At 36.9% G+C, this 20,800-nt stretch overlaps 2 protein-coding genes across 2 annotated transcripts; both read left to right on the top strand.

Annotated features, from left to right (window-relative positions):
- Window positions 1-2,856: 2,856 nt before the first annotated feature.
- LOC121861353 (probable serine/threonine-protein kinase dyrk1) lies at window positions 2,857-5,821 on the top strand. Its single transcript, XM_042359002.1, has 2 exons — window positions 2,857-2,964; window positions 5,190-5,821. The coding sequence occupies exons 1-2, from the start codon at window positions 2,934-2,936 to the stop codon at window positions 5,819-5,821; spliced, it is 663 nt and encodes a 220-aa protein (XP_042214936.1). The 5' UTR covers window positions 2,857-2,933.
- On the top strand, window positions 5,820-20,581 carry LOC121861483. Its single transcript, XM_042359268.1, has 5 exons — window positions 5,820-6,291; window positions 6,567-8,279; window positions 11,118-11,219; window positions 16,771-16,938; window positions 20,030-20,581. The coding sequence occupies exons 2-5, from the start codon at window positions 7,203-7,205 to the stop codon at window positions 20,108-20,110; spliced, it is 1,428 nt and encodes a 475-aa protein (XP_042215202.1). The 5' UTR covers window positions 5,820-6,291; window positions 6,567-7,202; the 3' UTR covers window positions 20,111-20,581.
- The last annotated feature ends 219 nt before the right edge of the window (window positions 20,582-20,800 follow it).

Genomic DNA, 20,800 nt, shown 5'->3' with positions numbered 1-20,800 from the left:
AGGCTGAGTAGATTTGTACAGCGTCTGCACCTCCTTCCTCCCCAACAGCAACAACCATGAAGGGTATGGAATCAGGGGATGAAGCGGCACCAGGAAGTCGACATGCAATTACTGCAGGGCGACATAAATTTACATAAATTTATTTGTCAGTGGCCCAAGGTTAAAAATGCTTTGAAAACCTTTGATCTAGATGTATGATAGTTATTTTGTGGGTCCCTTATTTTTGACCTGACCTGACTAGTCACGTCACCCCCCTTCTCTTAAGCTCTACGTGTGTGTTGGTGTGGGCTGTGGGGATTAGTGGATGACATCATTATGACCTGACCTCATGTTTTTAAGGTCACCCTGTATATTTAAGCCTCTCTCTGTCCATGTAATCCAGTTGCCTCTGAAGATGTCTTGAATAAAGACGAAAGCTAAGGTGCTCCGTTGTTTCCATTTTCCCGTGTGATTTTATCAAGATATATATATATATATATATATATATATATATATATATATATATATATATATATAGAGTGACACCGTTTTTTTTCCAAATATTCACTTCCGCTCCTTTACTAACCTGTAATACAGTACTGTAGTATGAACATTTATGTGATTTAGAATTGATTTACAGATTTACATTACAATACAATACCTCAAATATACTAGGAATATATTTCACCTTTAAGAGGATAAACTTAACTGACATCATTTTATTACACAAACAAATATAAGGTCACCAATATTTTTCTATTATGTAAGGTAAAACTTGGCAGAAAAGAAATCTAGTTTTCAAATAAAATTTCAAAGTTTGTATTGTCGTCAGTAGGATTAGTTAAAATGGTATATACAGGTATTTGATTATTAAGATTTCACACACATTACAAATCATATACCGGTTACCTGTAGGTGCGTACTTGATCGATGTCTTGCCCTTGCAGAGTCCCATCATAAAATGAAAAATGGAAGAATTGTAACTTTCCTACTTTTCATTGTTTTTGTGTTTTCAATCTGACTACGAATCTACATCAACAAGCTACCTCTATGGCGTTGTCATTATACGCTCTTTACACGAACACTAAGACAAATATTTCATAGGAATTAATGTTTCCAAGGAATATATCCCTCGAACCGATTTGTGGCGAAGAGGATAAAGTAGTCAGTTTAAACTACCAACAGAGACGTAACCGATCGCCCAAGCGGCTAACGTTTTTTAGGAAAGTCTTCGAGGTAGTAGATAATGACGAAAATTACGATGTTATTTACTTAGACTTTAGCAAAGCATTTGACAGAGTACCGCATCAGAGGCTTCTGAGAAAAATTAAGGCTCATGGTATCGAGGGGAAAGTTTTAAATTGGATAAAATCATGGCTCACCGATAGAACGCAGAGGGTCAGCGTAGATGGTGTTAAATCTGAGTGGGGCCGTGTAACCAGTGGGGTTCCCCAGGGGTCAGTACTAGGCCCACTCTTGTTCATAATCTACATAAACGATTTAGATACTGGGATCAGCAGTGACATAAGCAAGTTTGCGGATGACACCAAAATTGGGCGGCAAATTAATTCAGGGCAGGATGCAAATGCATTACAGGAGGATCTAAATAAACTGCAGGGGTGGTCTGAAAAATGGCAAATGAAATTCAACACCAGCAAGTGCAGCGTACTTAATATTGGAAGAACAAAGACTTATAATGTATACAGCCTTAACAACATCAACCTAGAGAAGTCGACTTGTGAAAGAGACCTAGGGGTACTTGTAAGCCCGGACCTACGGCCTAGAAAACAGTGCGTTAATGTTCGAAATAAGGCAAACAGAGTATTGGGTTTTATATCTAGAAGTGTAAGTAACAAGAGTGCAGAGGTCTTATTGCAACTATATCTTGCGCTAGTTAGGCCGCACCTCGATTATGCGGTTCAGTTCTGGTGCCCGTATTATAGAATGGATATAAATTCACTAGAGTCGGTGCAGCGAAGAATGACAAAAATGATTCCGGGACTTAGAAACCTTCAATATCAGGATAGGTTAAAGAAACTTAACTTGCATTCCCTAGAAAGACGAAGAGTGCGGGGAGATATGATAGAAGTATTTAAGTGGGTGAAAGGAATCAATAAAGGGGATATAGATAAAGTTCTTATAATATCCGAGCAGGATAGGACTCGGAGCAACGGATTCAAGTTGGATAAGTTTAGGTTTAGGAGGGAGATAGGAAGAAACTGGTTCACAAATAGGGTGGTGGACGAGTGGAACAAGCTTAGCAACTTTGTAGTAAGTGCTGGAACTCTGGAAAGTTTCAAAAGGAGGCTAGATAGATTCATGGATGATAGAGAGTGGTAATAACTCTTGGCAGGAGCTGCCATGCACAGGCCAACTGGCCTATTGCAGACTCCTTATTTTCTTATGTTCTTATAAGTGGCGAAGAAGGTAAAAGTAAAAAAAAGTAAAAGTTAACCGCGCGATACGAACATCTAGTTTTACGACTAAGGAAGTTTTCAAGCATATCGCAAATTTGATTTTGATGCGAATACATTGTATTTTAGCTAATAGCTTCTTGTAGAATTCATATTTATCTGAGACGTAAAAAGCTTTTTGCTCAGCAGTTCGCTTCTATTCGTGGTAGTTTAGTAACACTAGACTGATGTACATTGTGCGCCACGGCAGATTAGGCGGTGCCAAATGGTGTAAAACTCCTTCGTGTAATAGTGAAAGCTACTGATTCAAAATGGTAGAAAAAATATAAATTACTAATGGTTTCTAATTTTTGAAAAGTGTAGTAACAAGATAGTTGAATAAGTGAATAGAATAGCTAAATATTAAATAATTCAGATTTATTGGCAACGATAATGTCAATAAGCGCATGCGCACAAGAACGCGTCAGACACCCAGAAGGAAGACAACGTTTGAATGGTGGAGTTGTAGACATGTGAAGGCATTTTGGGAGCTACGTCAAAATGAGAACTAGAAGAGGAACATTTGGGGAAGGTAATATTATATCGAGTACTTATGAGGTTGACAGAAATAATTTGATAGTTGTGATATGTAAAGGAAACGTTTTTGACCGTAAAACAAACAATTTCTAGTGTTCCAAGCTGTGTTTTGGTAGTACAGGAACACCTAGTATTTGACCCTGCATTATTGTTGGACACCAGAATTTCCATCAGACTGTATGGTAAAAGGATCAGATTTGGGTAAAACACACTATAAGGTAAATTTGCATTAGTGCACACAACTCTGTTAGAAAGTCAAAACTGTTTTTATAGTGTATTTTTGTGTTTTGATTGGGTTTGACCTTGAATTCTGTCGGAAATTGCTTGTTTTTTTTTTAGTTATCGGGGGTTTTGGGTGGGCCGTTTTCCGACAAAAAATATGGCCAAGCGAATACAAAAAAAAAACCCCAGAAAAACTGGCATGTAATCCAAACCTAACCTGACCTAACCTAACCTAATCCAACCCAACCCACCATATGACGGAATCACTTATGTCTTACCTTATTGGCCTGGTTCTGGTTCGCCGTTGGATTCTGAGATTAGTTCAGGTTGGTCTTGAAGATATTTACGTTCGTTCTTACACTTAGGACACTTTACTGAGGTTGGGAGAACACCATGAGATCTAAAAAATTATGGGTGATGACAACTTGTACCCAAGCAAATCGTACCCATTAGAACATGTCAAGTCGTACCCAATTTACGAGACAGCTTGTACCCACACACACACACACGGTCCGACTAATTACCCAAATGTAGCCGCAATGAAGTCAAATAATGGTCCTACATGAATAAATCGGACTGCCAACCATTTCTCGACTTGTATTTGGTGTCACAAAGTCACAAAAAATAGGAAAACTTAATTTAAACTGAGTTAATAGATTGCATGCTTGCACCGAGGGAGCGAGTAATTACCCAAATGAACCCAAATGTAGTCGCAATGAAGTCAAATGATGTTCCTACAAGCGTAAATCTGGCTGTGAATCACTTCTCGATTATTATTTGGTGTCATAAAGTCACAAAAAAATTTTAAACTTAATTTAATCTGAGTTGTGTTAGGTTATGTTAGGTTAGGTACATGCATTCGATCTATTAACTCAGATTAAATTAAGTTTACCAATTTTTTGTGACTTCGTGACACCAAATATTAGTCGAGAAGTGATTGGCAGTCCGATTTATTCATGTAGGACCATTATTTGACTTCATTGCGGCTACATTTGGGTAATAGTGTGAATATTGGTTGACACATAATCAAGTTACGTTACTCATACTGGTTTTGTTTCCGTGTGGTCGTGACTTTTTAAACAAATCTGTCCAGAGTATCAATAACATACAATAACATAAATAATTGTACTGTATATACGTTGGCTATTATTCTAACTCTTCGTTCTTTTATATCCTTATTACTTCTATATTTCATTCTTGACGTTGATATGTCTGAAGAAATTCCTGATGATTTCACAATGTCATCCTATAAGGTCAGGTTCTAACAGGTTCTGTGTATTATCAAGTTCGTCTTTCAGAATTGACCTTACCTACAAAATTTAATTTAACAGCTACTGTTACAACATACAACCAGATCTAACCTAAAATAATAGTTACCTATCTTCTACACGCAGTGGTCCCCAATCTACTCGTGTGGTCCGGGGACTGTTGGCAGTTAGAAAGTAGGATATTATACAGACACTCCCTGGGTTACGAAATGCTCGGATTACAGAAATTCGAGGATACAGAATGCCTCCCATAAGTCCTATTATAAAAAATTTCGGGTTGTGCAAGAGTTTCTGTAATTACGGAAGGTAACTAGTACAGTACGGCGTAACAACTATTTGCGCATCCCCTTGTGAGACGCCATCTGTGATTCATAACAGTACCTGTTTACCTTATGGAAGGGTTATTTTTGGTTTACAGAAAGTTCAGCTTACAGATGAGGTCCAGGAACAGAACCTTTCCATAAACCTTGGAGTGTCTGTACTTCCATTAAAAAAGTAAATAACATTCATATTTTCTTAATATATGAAAATAAATATTAATTAAGATTTGCTTGGAACTGAGATGGTTATGTTTTAAAGCAAAGACCAGATCATTCTTAAAGTATTTTTCTGTCGTATTTATAGTATTCATAGGAGAGTTACAGTCTAGTTATTGTTATTCTAGTGTAATATTCGTTGAAATTTTCTCTGTTCAGAATAGTTCTGTAATGCTTTATCTTAAAATCCACAGTTCCAGCACAAGTGTCAACAACTTCAGCAGCAAATTGTGGTGGTAGAAAGGAGCCACCAAGTGATGTGTTAAACAACAGAAACACAAAGAATGGAGAGGAGCCACCAAGTGATGTGTTAAACAACAGAAATACAAGAAATAAAAAGGAACCTCCAAGTGATGTGTTAAACAACAGAAATACAAGAAATAAAAAGGAACCTCCAAGTGATGTGTTAAACAACAGAAATACAAGAAATAAAAAGGAACCTCCAAGTGATGTGTTAAACAACAGAAATACAAGAAATAAAAAGGAACCTCCAAGTGATGTGTTAAACAACAGAAATACAAGAAATAAAAAGGAACCTCCAAGTGATGTGTTAAACAACAGAAATACAAGAAATAAAAAGGAACCTCCAAGTGATGTGTTAAACAACAGAAATACAAGAAATAAAAAGGAACCTCCAAGTGATGTGTTAAACAACAGAAATACAAGAAATAAAAAGGAACCTCCAAGTGATGTGTTAAACAACAGAAATACAAGAAATAAAAAGGAACCTCCAAGTGATGTGTTAAACAACAGAAATACAAGAAATAAAAAGGAACCTCCAAGTGATGTGTTAAACAACAGAAATACAAGAAATAAAAAGGAATAAGTGATGTGTTAAACAATAGAAACACAAGAAATAAAAAGGAGCCACCAAGTGATGTGTTAAACAACAGAAATACAAGAAATAAAAAGGAGCCACCAAGTGATGTGTTAAACAAGAGAAACACAAGAAATAAAAAGGAGCCATCAAGTAATGTGTTAAACAACAGAAATACAAAAAATGGAGAGGAGCCACCAAGTGATGCGTTAAACAAGAGAAACACAAGAAATAAAAAGGAGCCACCAAGTGATGTGTTAAACAACAGAAATACAAGAAATAAAAAGGAGCCACCAAGTGATGTGTTAAACAACAGAAATACAAGAAATGGAGAGGAGCCACCAAGTGATGTGTTAAACAACAGAAATACAAGAAATAAAAAGGAGCCATCAAGTGATGTGTTAAACAACAGAAATACAAGAAATGGAGAGGAGCCACCAAGTGATGTGTTAAACAACAGAAATACAAGAAATGGAGAGGTGATACACAAGAAATAAAAAGGAGCATCAAGTGAAATGTGTTAAAACAACAGAAATACAAGAAATGGAGAGGAGAAATGTTAAACAAGAGAACACAAGAAATAAAAGGAGCCACCCACAACAGAAATACAAGAAATGTGATGTGTTAAACAAGAAACACAAGAAATAAAAAGGAGCCACCAAGTGATGTGTTAAACAACAGAAATACAAGAAATGGAGAGGAGCCACCAAGTGATGTGTTAAACAAGAGAGGAACACCAGAAATAAATGGAGAGGAGCCACCAAGTGATGTGTTAAACAAGAGAAACACAAGAAATAAAAAGGAGCCACCAAGTGATGTGTTAAACAACAGAAATACAAGAAATGGAGAGGAGCCACCAAGTGATGTGTTAAACAAGAGAAACACAAGAAATAAAAAGGAGCCACCAAGTGATGTGTTAAACAACAGAAATACAAGAAATGGAGAGGAGCCACCAAGTGATGTGTTAAACAAAAGAAACACAAGAAATAAAAAGGAGCCACCAAGTGATGTGTTAAACAAGAGAAACACAAGAAATAAAAAGGAGCCACTAAAGGAGCAGAACAATAGAAAATCTGCCAATGAAAATGCACCATCAAATGGTGTCCAGAAAGAGCAGATAACTGTGAAGGGAAGAGAACCTCTTGATGGTGTGCACAACAAAGAAAAATTACCGATATGGGCTGTGGAGAAAAAGCCTAAGAGAACCCCTGGAAAAAGAAAGTCTTTGAGGGTTGCAAGCAAAGATGTCTTTGAATTTAATTTTATCCCATCTGAAGAAGTAGCCAAGAAAAAGCGGGTAACTAGAACGAGAACCAAAGTGAGGCGCACAAAATTTAGACCGAGGACAAAGTTGGCACTATTAACAACTGACCCAAATTGGAAGAGAGTTATGTCCACTTTCTTGATAAAGCCTGTGAATGCCCCCACCTCCAGGAGAGACAGTGAATCCACAGGAAACCATAATGGGTCGAGTGACAACACTGTTTTTTGTAATGACAGAACAGATGGTGAATCCACAGGAACCAGTGTTGCAGCAGAAGATAATTTTGATAATGACTTTGATATTCATGATAGTGAAGAGTTTACTGGTACTCATGATAGTGAAGAGTTTACTGATACTCCTGAAAGTGAAGTTACTGAAGAATATGAGTTTGAAACTGCAAGTTCATTTGTTGCTCCACAGCAAGAACCATTGAGATTGGTCCCAATGACATCAGCCAGTGTATTACCTACTCCAGCTATATCCAAACACATTTCTAAGCTAATTGGAGGTTCATCTACTCCTAGAGCCAAAAATATGTTAAAATCTAGTGTTGAGCCTCTTGAGGAGCAGGTTCCAATGACGTTGAAAGAGGATATTGCTATTTGTTTTGGCTTTGAAGACAGTGAGCATGATTTTGAAAAGAGTAGCCTAAATTTGTCACCTGTGAGACGGTCGGGATTGTCATCGTGCCTGGAAGTAACTGGCACATCAGAAGTTCATATGGAATGTCGCCCATCAAGTCGACCATCACGTTTCTCATGGGGCCCACTTCGACCAGGATATACAAGCTATGTATCTAATATTTGTTCATCAAGTGTATTTGCTGATGGCCATAATGTGTCGTCTGTGTCAAGGTTTTCAGGTGCAGTGTATGCCAAAAAACCTACACTAAAAAAAACTAAGTATGGTAAAAATTTTGTTTTGCAAAAAGAAGATAAAGAAAATCTTCATTGCAGTCAAGTAAGTCCAAGAAAAAGCCAGCGAAAGACGAATAAATCGAGTCTTCTTGCAGCTGAAAATGAGGATTGTACTGGTGAAGGTGGTGACATATCAGTATTGTTTGATGAAGATGAGGTGATGGAGGATCATCTAAAAGGTAAAGAAAAGCAGATTAAGCCAACTTTGAAGGACAGCTCCCCAAAATTGTCTCCGTATCTGTCCAAAGAAAATGAGTATCAGTCACCAGAAAAGTCTTTTTCTAAGGTAAGTTCAAAAGCAGTCACTTCTTCACTGTTACTGAGATATATTGTTAATGGTATGCTTCTTTCTATTTAAACTATTAGATCATCAGATTTATACAGGTGGATCTCAACATCTGCAACCTTGATGTCTGTGGTTTCAACTTTTTGCTGTGACCTAATAATGTATACGTTCTGTACTACTTTAATATCTGCTGAGGGAGTTATTTGTGCTCTCAGATGTGATTTATCACAGTAATTTTTCTCTCTTATGTATCCCAGTTGTTTTATGTTAGAAATTTTTACTTAGAAATGTGGGGTATACGATAAAAATATTTTGGTTTGATAAGTTTTCTTTGGCAGTTCTTTATGTTTATTGAGAGTAACGACAACTCAAGATTTGACGCCATCTTGAATCCACTCTTTCTCTTTCTCTCCTGTACTGTGTATATATATATATATATACTGTATATATATATATATATATATATATATATATATATATATATATATATATATATATATATATATATATATATATATATATATATATATATATATATATATATATATATATATATATATATATATATATATATATATATATATATATATATATATATATATATATATATATATGACATCGAATGTCTGTAAGTTTCCATTACAAAATTATAGAGTATTGATAAACCACATATCCACAAATTTTATATATTTGTAATTACTATCTGTCTATCAATCTATCTGACTGTTTATCCATCTATCTATCTATCTATTTGACTGTCTATCTATCTATCTATCTATAGATAGATAGATAGATAGTATTAATTGCAAATATATAAAATTTGTGGATATTTGGTTTGGCAATACAGTACAGTACTTGTACTCTATAATTTTGTCATGGAAACTTACAGACATTCAATGTCTTATCACTTGGTTGCATGTCACAGTATGTGTGATAAGATTGAACATAGCTTTTCATATGTTCTTCTGTAGAAGAGCCAGGGAGGCTTTGCATAAATGGAGATTTCTAACACTTGGGAACACTGGTGAGAGAAAAGAGTCGGTACTGCAGTCCATTTGAGCTTCCGTTTGCCATCTACTCGCTTGTTCTCAAATTGATCACCCTCAAAGTGTTCCTGCAGTGTTATGACAATTAGAAGGCTGTTGCAGGTAATATTTCAGTCAGGTAAGAATAACACAAGAATACAGCTTATATAAAACACAAATTACTGACGACTGGAGATACAGAGTTTCGACAACACTGACAGTTGACCTCTGTCAACATCCTCACTCTTCTTCGACAGAGAGAGCACAGTAAAGAATGACATTGTCAGCAGATGCATTGCCAAACTGTGCTGGTCACTGATCCTTCAGGTGGACTGCTGAATCTGGGTGGTAAGATGAGTTCAGCTTAACGAGGTCACTAATTCTGGTGTTGGGTGGGATAAGGGCCGCGGGGCCCGGGGCGGTCTCACCAGTTGCTATACCCTAGGGATGGCTCTGCCTATTGTTAGTGTATGTGAGTGCGTGGTGTCTCCCCACACCATACCCATCGCGGCTCCACCCACACAATTCTTTTGCTGTGATTAATAATTAATTCTTTAAAAATATATTTTGTTAATTTGCATGTTTTTTCAATTGTATTGGAGTAAAGGTATTAGAAAACCATACTTAAGTGAAAGTATTAAAACAAATTTTTACTGTAATTTTTAAAAAGGTAAATACAGTAACCAAAAATTTTACTCGAGTACAGTACTCAAGTAAAATTATTTTGGTACTTTACAACTCTGGGTTTTGTGAAATCTTCAGTTACATACCTCAGGGTATACAGGGAATCCCTTGTTCCACTTATTCCCTGTATCATATACCCCTGTACAGTAGTGTACTGTACTGTATTACACTAAGCAGTATCTTTTTCCTTATTTTAGAAATTATGTACAGTAAGTCCTCCTCCAAAACAAATTCAGTTATACACGCAAAACTAAATGTGACTAATGTATGTGCCGAGCACAGAAAATTCAAATTTACACAGTTCGTTAACACGTTAACGTAGCATGGCTCCCTCTTGCATCTTCCGCACTGTCTCTTGTAAGCTGTAGTTGGGCAATGAGCTGTGCTGTCCATATTGATACACTTTTTGCTCCTTTTTTTTTGAGGGTGGGGGGGGGGAGACAAACCCTTAAATAGTATGGCTCCTAAACATACGTTATCTCCAAATGATGGTGGAGTAAAGAAAAGTGGTAAAGTGATGACAGAAAATAAAATTAAAAAATTTTATGTTACAAAGTGGCCATGGGTGCAGCAGCGGTAGTCCGTCTGCTTCACCTGTTGTTAACTTGTAATGAAATAACATTTTGGAAAAGCATTACAATACAGTACTTTAATGTGGGTTTGACATAGAGAAAATATAATATAAAACTAAAATAAGAAAAATAAAGAGCCTTGGTGTGTACAGTGAATGTGTTGAGGTGGTGGGTTATGGCTATACTGTATGTAACTGTGGCTGCACTCCCTGTCGATGTGATGTCACGGCATACACACGGACAGCAATGGCGCAGTGGCAGCCACAAATCTGGCAGTCAGCTGATAAGAATTTTTGCGGTGGCATTCTCCAATTCTTATTATTCTCATTAAATATTAAGTTCCTTGAAAGCGGATTCTCCTAACAAGCCTGCTTTGCCATTAGTCTGGTCCCAGATCTAATTTTTCCAGGAATGTAACCCTTGCAAATGTTGAGCTCCACCTGTACAGTATTGTACTGTATAACTCATGAAAATAATTTATTAGCTAGCTGTTTCAAGATTGGATTAAAGGATCATCAGTTTGTTGAATCTGAACTTTTTTTGTATGACTCTTTCAGCCCCCAAGAAAATCTTATGACAAGAATGCCTTAGAAGAAGCACGTCGGAAGTTCTTAAGGGACTTTGGTGGAGGCACTGCCACGGAAACTGAAACCGAAGAGGTGAGTTTGTATTTAATTAAGCTTTTATTGTAATTTCTTTTCATTGTTTAAAAAATAACTGCAAATACGTGTGCAGACAAAGGAGAGGTATAGAGATTTCAAAATAATGTTCTACAGGAGAATTCACTGTATACAAACCACTGAGGATCACTGTACATGACTGTCACATCTTGTACACTTAACAAGTTGATACATGTGTTTTTAATTTTGCAGATTTTTTTTTGTATAAATTATATAATTACCCCTGGTTTTGTGGTGTGCGCTATATTTAAATTAGTTTACCCAGGACACCATATGATGTTTGAGAGGAAAATGCATAAAGGATGGTGGACATCATATGAAGTTTAGGTTTTATCATAGCAATTGTTTGGGTGTGCTTTTGGCTGTGATGTTTGGTTGCTAGTCACTCCAGAGCCGGAAAACCATGTACCTGTATATATATTGATGCATTATGGGTTGTCTTACTCGCGTTGTTGGGATGCCGGAGGTGGCAAACACTGGCCTTTTTATATTTTCCAGGCGAAAAATCACAAAACTTTTAAAATGCTGAGTAAATTCTCTAAGATGTGCTTGGACTTGGCAGTAAAACAAAACACAAGGCTCTTGAAGATTTCGTAATACTGTATGGGCCATGAAAACATTTATGAAAAAAACAGGATTATAAAATTTCCATTATGTTTTTCTTTACTCATAAATCGTATTTACTATAAATACCATATCCGATCAAACAAACAGAACAATTACCAAGAGGGGTAACGAAGATCAGCTATTAGCTACAATGCCACCAGTGATGTTAACAGATGCAAATGTGAAAAGAGAGTTATCTGTAATTTTCATTTGTATCGGGTACTGTATTGTAGAATTAAAAATAAATGTTGCAGGTATGCCATTAATAGGTTGTAATGCTTGTGAGAGTTCAGAGTTTTTGGGTAGTAGGCAGCTGCCAAACTTGGGAATGGGACAACTGGCCGCCGCCATCTGGCCGCAGCCCAACTGGCCGCGGGAAACTCGCCGCGGCCGACTGGCCGCCGCGGACTGGGGGTAAACTGCAAACGCCTATTTTTGCGCTCTCAAAGGTTAGGTTAGGTTGTCAACAAAAAGTTCCATATGGCGGCCAGTCGGCCGCGGCGAGTTGTCCTAGACCCGCCAAACTTGGAGGTACTGCTGCCTGGGAAGATATTGGAAACATAATGTATTGTCTAATGGTAGACCCTGCTGCTGTATGGCATCACGAAAATTGTGACCAAGTCTCAGGTTGCTGATCTGTCTGCTGCATTTACATACAATTGCAGGGTCTCAATTGTTTGTCTTGCTATTGACAACACAACATACATATATTGTTTCTCTCTTTTGATCTTTTTTTTTCATTTTTGTATTTCTTTATTATTATTACAGTGTTGTTCTTATCATTATTATTTTATTATTTTGTTTCCAATTTTTATTTTTTATTATAAATTTTATTTACTATGAATTATTATTATTATTATTACATTTTCGTCCCCCAGGCCCCGATGTGGGTCAGTGACCTGTGCCCAGGTGGGTTAATCCCCGTAAAAAAAAATTACTGTTTAGCTATCTCTGTAGAATTGGATGTCTACCATATGGACATGAATCATCTTGGATTATCATCATCAGTACAGTAGTTATAAATTGAGCTTTTTATATGTACAATAGGGGGCAGGGAAAAAACACTTTTATTTGAGTTGCAGGCTGCACTTTTCAGGCATCGTTTGTATGGCTGTAACAAACACCTGTGCAAAATTTCATGCCATTTCATGCATACTTACCCTGCCGCATCGCGAACGACTTTTTGTCAACTTTTAGTGTATACCAAAAATTATGTGTTGTTTAATGTTTTCCAGGATAATGATAAATTTTACATGGGTGACATCGATTTAATTCACATGTTATTTTACAGGTACACCGTATAGAAAATCATTACAAGTTCATATTGAAATTCTTTTTTGTGCGGAACCTTGGCATCATTTTCCTAGACAATAATCTTTGCCTAATATATCCATCTCTCGATTCGTATCCCGTCACTTCAGTGCAAGCTTCAGTCATCACTTTTATGCCTCTCTCGACCGCCTGAGTGCTGTTTGGCCACTTGGGCACCACTAATGGTGTCTCAAGAATGTCATTAACCTGTAGATTTGACAGAGAAGCAATGTAAGGAGGCTCAGTCTTGAGTTCATTCCTCCAGTTAATCATGGAATGATAGTTTTTGCTTGCCACTTTAGTTTCGGAGTCACCACCTTTCTCATGTTGACTACAGGAGGCACATCCTCATTCCCATCTCCATCTTTACCCTCCTCATCAGTATAGTTTAACAAATTCTCGTCAACAGCAGCATCAGAATCTTCCTCCTCCTCTTCAGATCTGCCAGTGCATTCTTCCTTTTGCTGATTCTCCTCTCAAATTTTTCTTATCATTGAGACAGCTTTTTCTCTAACAGTCATGTCCTCATCTGCACACATACCAAGAAGAAGTTGATCTGTGTGGGCGAAGTATGCATTTCTCTGGACAGCCTTCTTCACTATCGTCTCCTCCTCACTATTCAGGTGTTTCATATATAGCAGGGACTGGAATACATTCCTTGAGCCGTGTGTTACGTAAGGGTGTATCTTATGTAAAACCACATTGGGGCACTGAACTTTATTATTGTAATGACAATTCTTTTCAACTCATGGCTGGGTCTTGATGTTGCTACATACAGCCTGAGGATTCTACTCCATAAGGTGTTCCACCTTGACACACAGGGAGGACCTGGCTCAATAGCAGCCAAGTCATCTTCAACAACACCTGTGATAACTCCTTTACAAATCCTATACAGGTATTTCTGATCCCAGGACAGATCTTTCTCCACTTCATCATTAAACACAGGGAAATCAGGGAAACTGACTGGCTGGAAGGCGACAACTGGAAGCTCAGACAAAGACTCCTTGATCTGCTTTCCAATGGGACCACGCCAATGCTCAGGACCACTTGGTTTACCATCATAGTGATAAAAAACTGCGCGGAAAGGCAGCTCATTTCCGTGAAGCTGACATATGAAATAATGGAGCGGGTGACCAAGTAACATTTCAAGATGATGAATGATTCCATTTTCTGATCCTACATTTACATTGGTTCCATCACAACCAACACACACAATGGGCTGCTGGGTTAGATTTTTCTCCACCAGAAACTCGTGAATAGTTTTGGCAATCTGCTTTCCGTGTCCAGTCTTGGGAGTCACATGTGTGAGATATTCATTGCCAGGCTCAACCATGATGACATAATGATCTTTCACCATCATCCTCGAACTCCATTTCTCGGTCTTCTCATTCTTTATCATCACACGAGTGGCGGTCTTCTTACCATCAAAATAGAGTGACGTCAAATTATCTAAACTAGCCATCTCAATTTCTTGCCTCTTAAATCAATATAGACATAGCACCATACTCATCTGCAACAAGACAACTTAAATGAAATAAGAGATATGAAAAAAAAGTTGATAAACACTGAACAGAACATTGCACCGCCAAAGCGGCTGTTTGGCTAGTACTGTAGGTAAATTTAAAAATTTCAGTAGAAAATGCGGCAGACTAAACCTCGACATATCAGCTTCAAATTTGGCATGAAGTCTTAGATATGTATAAGGAACAATGCCTGAAGAGTGCAGCTTTGAGCAAAATTTCACTGCCCCCTAATGTACAATAATTATTTTGTAATTAATTAAAACTAGTAATAATGTGTTTAAGTAAGTACAGGTTGACAACCCTTTATCCGAAATTCTTCTGAAAACCGAGTCTTTTGTGGAGCATTTTTTTTTTTTTTTTTTTATATATACAGGTTTTAGCCCACCCAGGCACAGGTCACTGACCCACATCGGGACCTGGGAGGTGAAAATGTAATAGTAATAATAATTATAATAATTATTCACAGTAAATAAAAAAAATTAATAAAAAATATACAAAAATGAAATAATAATGATAACAATAATAATAATAATAAAATAATAATAATTAATAATAATAACAATAATAATAATAATAAAGAAATACAAGAATGAAAAAAGATCAAAAGTGAGAAACACGACCTAGACCTATGAATTATTATTACTATTATTATTACTATTATTATTATTATTATTATTATTATTATATTTTAGCCCCCCCCAGGCCCCAATGTGGGTCAGTGACCTGTGTCCGGGTGGTCTGATCCCTGTAAAAAAAAAAAGTAACCTAACCTAACCATTTTGAGATCCGAAAAATTACGAAATCCGAAATGCATCTGGCCCCAAGGATTTCGGATAAGGGATTGTCAACCTGTACTGTAATAACATATTTATAATTCTGGAGTTGGGTTAGGTAGAATTTAGCCTACTGAAGACAGCAACTGGGGGATTCATGCAACTTCACATATAGGATGCAGGATGATTTTTTTTAGCCATTTTTCAGACAAAAAAGTGCATCTTATATGCCGTAAAATATAGAAGTTTGTTTTTCTGCTGGCCCTCTCCATTGTGCACTGCAGTGTGTGGTCTTTTGCATTTAAAACTACCCTGTATGGTTGTTAACACGACAAACCGCAGTCAACGGAAGATGTTGATTAAAACTCCCTGCATTAATCTCTTAGTCTGGAATTTTTCTGGTTATGAAAAAATTTTCTCAGAAGTTCCTGAAGTTGCCCATTACATCATCTCTAGAACCGGGAAAAATATCCCTCATCCCCGGAATTTTTCGGGTATTGGGAAAATTTTATCGAAATTTTCCAGTAAATGTGCCCCTCGGAAAATTGGAGAGTTCCAGGTTTGAGGGATTCCGGCTGACAGATATTATTATTGGTTATTATGATGGCCTTTTACTTCACCAAATCAAGAGGTCAAAGTGCCATAGCATAACACCCAGTACACACATGACTTATATTCTAAATGCATCATGCAACAGTTTTGGCTGAAGTTCTGATGAAATTTGTCAAGGTAAGGCTTGAAAAACTGTTGTTTAAAATCTGTGTTGTTATGTAATGATGTTCTGACAGTATGTTATTATATTTAGTTCATGCATTGAAATACCCCAAATTTGATGCACCCCTATCAGTTATGTGTATAGATGAGGATGTTTGTTGTTGACTGGCGAAACTGGGGCTGTCAGAGTGATTGATTAATGAAGAGTTGAATCATCTCAGTAACAATAAATGAAATTGCTTGTCACAGAAAGATCATTCATTTGAAATAGGAAAAGAGGTGGTGCAAATGTGGAACCCTATGAACCCCAGAATTGATAGTGATAAACAAGAACTACAGAACATGCAATTTGGTACTGGACATTGAAGTAGGAAATATAAGGAGCTAGTTAGAAGAGGCAATAGGAGGGCAGCATGAAAATACACATCTAGTTGTACAATTACATCCGACTCTCCTTGTAACTTAGTAAGAATCATCATATTCTGTCAAAATTGTGCAAAAGCTTATTTGGGGGCCACAGGATTAAAAGTCAAGGCCAAGAGTTTTACCCTTGTATGTGACCTTGTATATCATGTAATTTCATACTTTGCTTCTGACATAAAGGATGAAGCTGTAATAAAGAAGAAACAGAAGAGGAAGAAGCCATTGAAGTCTAAGAGTGCCTCCAAGAAAGTGAAGACAAAAACCAATTTATCTCAGAACTCAACTGGTATTCTTTCAAATATATCAGCAAGAACAAATACCTTAAAGAATAATGGAAATTCTGCTATTGTGAGTACTGTACAGTTTTGTTTTAAGCAGTTATTTACATGTTTTTAATTCGGCTGATTATTTATTAGGTTCAGTGAATTAACGCTAAACAAGGGATACCTGCAAATTGAAGATTTGTTCACCTTGATTGAGTCCCACCTGCACAAGGGTACTTGGACAAAGCATTCCTCTTGGGCTGTGTATTTATTCATGGAACTTTTAAGGTGCAACTTGTCGGACACATGGGTTAATTCAAACATGGATCTAAAAAAAAAACCCATGACCAAAACCATTTTTAATACTGTAATCAGAAAGTCCATATTAGCATAAGGCAAATTAAAGAGGTTCAAGTGTACTGTTACCTATTACATGTATACAGATAGTGTTACTGTACTTATACCAAATACAGTGGTACAGATAACCGATTTCATCAATCTCATAATATTTCATAAGTTAACCTACTAAAACCTAGCATTGCCCAATGACTAGTTACTTGCTTCACTGTACTTCCTTCAAGTGCATAGTTTTTCATTTGTCTCCACCTTTTATATTTTTCAAATAACCCATCATATCTCTTCTGTTCAACCCTGTTTTTCATAGTTCTGATCAGAGTTGACTAGTAATAAGACAATTAGTTGACTGGAGTATTCTGAAGGAGTATCAGTACAGAGGCAAGAGCATGGGACAGACTTGTGCTCTGCATGGACAGACTGGTAAGACTGCCAGGTGAGCCACAGGACCTACCCACGTTGATATGGTTTACTACCCTGACGGTAATTTGGATGGCGCGGTAGTTTGCCAGGTGCTGGACAATACAAAGTAATGGTAACAGCACATACATACATGCATATGGTCTCACGTAATTGATACAACATATGTAGGCTTTATACATATATTGTACATAGGGTAGTCCAAATTATAGGGTGAAAATTTGAAATTTGTCTGAACCAAGCAAGCACATGGTGCCCTCATTGCACTTCATGTACACTCGTGTAGCTTTTTATAAAATTTGAAGAAAATTGGATGATGTTTAGGGGTCCCGCAAAATGTTTAGTTATTTTAGTCTCAAAAATTCTAGCTCACCTCAGGGACGATTACAAGGAACTCCTTGTCCTGTCATACACCTTCTTGTGGGAAATTCCAGAGGGAGGTGTGAAGATCAGGGCACCTGGGGCCTTCCACCAAGCCAGATGGATGGCAAAGGCCATTTATGCTCTTAAGATATTCCTCTTCAGAGAGCAGTTCACCCTCACTGCTCACAAAATGCGAGACCCCTGAATATTGAGATAAGGAACTGAAATTTTGCCTGAAGACATGTTTGGGGTAAAGGTATTAGGGTGACATGTGTCTAAATTAAAATTCCAACTTCTAATTTTTGGACCACCCTACTGTACACCTAGCTAACTGAACACTTTCCAAGTTCCGTATATTCCTCCATACAGTACTGCATTATGATAATTGCAGTCATGTTCTCTTACACGAATGTATCTTTATTCCTTGTTCTTGATTTTATATGCCGTTCATTTCATTCATGTGCTTTAACTCCCACTATAATAATGATTGTTCACCCCTCATCTGAATCAGATTTATAATCTTTATGCAGATATGGCTATTTACACTGTAAAAATCCTGTCTTTATAATTCTTGTGCGAAACAAAAATGACACCACAAATGAAGGTTTTTGATAAAGGCCCATGGGGCATACTGTTATTCACCAATCATATTGCAACAAAGTAATTTTATATTTTGAATGAAATAACTAAATTAGGCCAGCCATAAGAGGTAGGAAATGTCTCACAATCATGCCTACCAACCCTAGCAAGACAACACGATTGTTCAGTTCCCGTTTCTTCAAGAGTCCTTCCTGAAAAATACTTTTTTTTTCCAATTGTAAGCCACAATTGTTTATTCATAGGGATCACTAAATCTGCATGCAAATGTTCTGCTTATTTAGGTTTCAAAATATTAATTTCTGTTACTTGTCCCAAGAATCAGAGACTTTATTTCTTACCCTTCAGTGAAACAAACCTCAAAAACAATATCTTTCCATATTTGGATCACTAGGATACAGGTCCTCTTTCAGTTTTATTTATTAGGTATGAATTGTGGTGTACAGTACAGTAAGGTCGGGATATATCACGAGATAGGGTCCAAGAATGTTTGCTATACCTGTATATATAATTACATGGGGAAATAGACTCGGGAACAACAGACTGTTTCAATATCAATGAACACCAGATTCAGGAACACCAGTCTCGGCAGCTGACGCACCATCTCAGGAACACCAGAAGACTTGGCAGCAGACGCCACACTGCCACCATCACTTGACAATCCGACACCTACATAAATGAACAAACCAAAAATATTAGTTAAAATATTAAATCTTTTCCATTCTCTTCACTTCACTTTTCAAGTCACTAGCAACCCATTTACACTCACCTTAGAAGTCGTAATCTGCAGCAGAGTCAGCTGCTTACTCGTCACTCACTCAGAAAGACTGAGCGGGCGACCAGGGCGAGCGTGAATGTGTGAGTGAGCAGCTACGGTGGCGCCGCTGGTGAGCAAATAGCACATTTGTTTGTCATGGCGGTACATTTGAAATATTTCCTGCCCAATTTCCCTCGCGAAATGAATAAATTTATCACTATATACTGTACTGTATTGGAAAATATCGATAATTTTGGTAGTCGCGATATAAAAAAATCATTATAAAAATCACAATATACCCTGACCCTACTGTACCTGTACAGTTTTTGTTTAAATAAAGCATTTTTGCACAATAATTAAGAAATTGACAGTGACAAGTTGGATTGGAAGTAAAGCAAATATTGTCTGAGTTTTTAAGATTATCTATCTGAACTGGTCACCATTTTGCAACACACACACACAAACGTTTTTTGCTTGTACAAAGTGTAGAGCTTAGGTTACACCTTTGGCATCTTAAGTTGTTAATGATGTTAACAAATGTTAGCTAGCATTGTCATATTTTTTTAATCCTCCAATTTATTGTATATTGTATTTAAAATACTTTATTATTATGCACAGTAAGTGTGCTACTCTTTCTTCAGACATTACTTGTTTTAACTTACATAGTTTTAACATCCTTTTTCAGGAGCAGTCATTACATGAATGGGCATCTCACTTGAACAGCCATTTTAGTGAAGTGGATGACAGTATTTTGGTAACTGACTGAAATGAAATTGAAGTGTCAGTGTAATGAGAGAGCAGATAAATCAACCTCTGCAAGAATTTGGTGGTTGTACATGTACAGTATACATTACTTCTGCACAGTGCTGAGAACTGCAGGAACAATATGAATTGATTACCGTATAATATAGATCCCAATTAGTGACGTTGAAAATTTTCATTTGTGTGAAGCTCTTTCAGCTTGATACACCAGATGTATCATCATGGTCATTAATCTGCAAGTACAGCCCGCCCCCTAAATTCGTGGGGGTTAGGTTCTCAAAATGGCCGTGAATTGCCAAATCTGTGAATAACATTTGCGGACCGAGGTGGGAGGGGCTTACAAAGAAATGTGTATTCCCTTTTTGTGTGTTCCCTTAGGACAATTATTTCTTTCACCTGTAGTTTTGTATGTGTGTGTGTGTGTGTAATAATGATAATAATAATAATAATAATAAATAATAATAATAAATAATAATTAATGGTTTATTGAAATAGTTCTGCAGCACGAAGGCTGAAAATATTCATTGGACATAAATGACTTATTACATACATTGGTGATTTAACAAAAGCTTTCATTTGAGAAAGTTAAAGGAACATACAGTGAACGTACAATTAATGTCTACAGTGGAGGTCACGTAGATCATTTGCACTGAGGTGTTGAACAGCAGACATGTAGTGTAGTAACTCCCTTGCG

Source organism: Homarus americanus, unplaced genomic scaffold (assembly GCF_018991925.1).
Source record: "Homarus americanus isolate GMGI-L3 unplaced genomic scaffold, GMGI_Hamer_2.0 scaffold24260, whole genome shotgun sequence".
In the NCBI taxonomy this organism is placed as follows: domain Eukaryota; kingdom Metazoa; phylum Arthropoda; class Malacostraca; order Decapoda; family Nephropidae; genus Homarus; species Homarus americanus.
Note: the sequence above shows the minus strand (reverse complement) of the source record. Positions and strands in the feature narration are given on the sequence as shown.

Excerpts from the sequence above, each read along its gene's own strand:
- LOC121861353 (XM_042359002.1), top strand. The coding sequence starts at position 2,934 with ATGAGAACTAGAAGAGGAACATTTGGGGAAG. Across the intron at positions 2,965-5,189 it reads AAGAGGAACATTTGGGGAAG|TTCCAGCACAAGTGTCAACA; the intron begins GTAATATTATAT and ends TAAAATCCACAG.
- LOC121861483 (XM_042359268.1), top strand. The coding sequence starts at position 7,203 with ATGTCCACTTTCTTGATAAAGCCTGTGAATGCCCCCACCTCCAGGAGA. Across the intron at positions 8,280-11,117 it reads CAGAAAAGTCTTTTTCTAAG|CCCCCAAGAAAATCTTATGA; the intron begins GTAAGTTCAAAA and ends TGACTCTTTCAG. Across the intron at positions 11,220-16,770 it reads CGGAAACTGAAACCGAAGAG|GATGAAGCTGTAATAAAGAA; the intron begins GTGAGTTTGTAT and ends TCTGACATAAAG.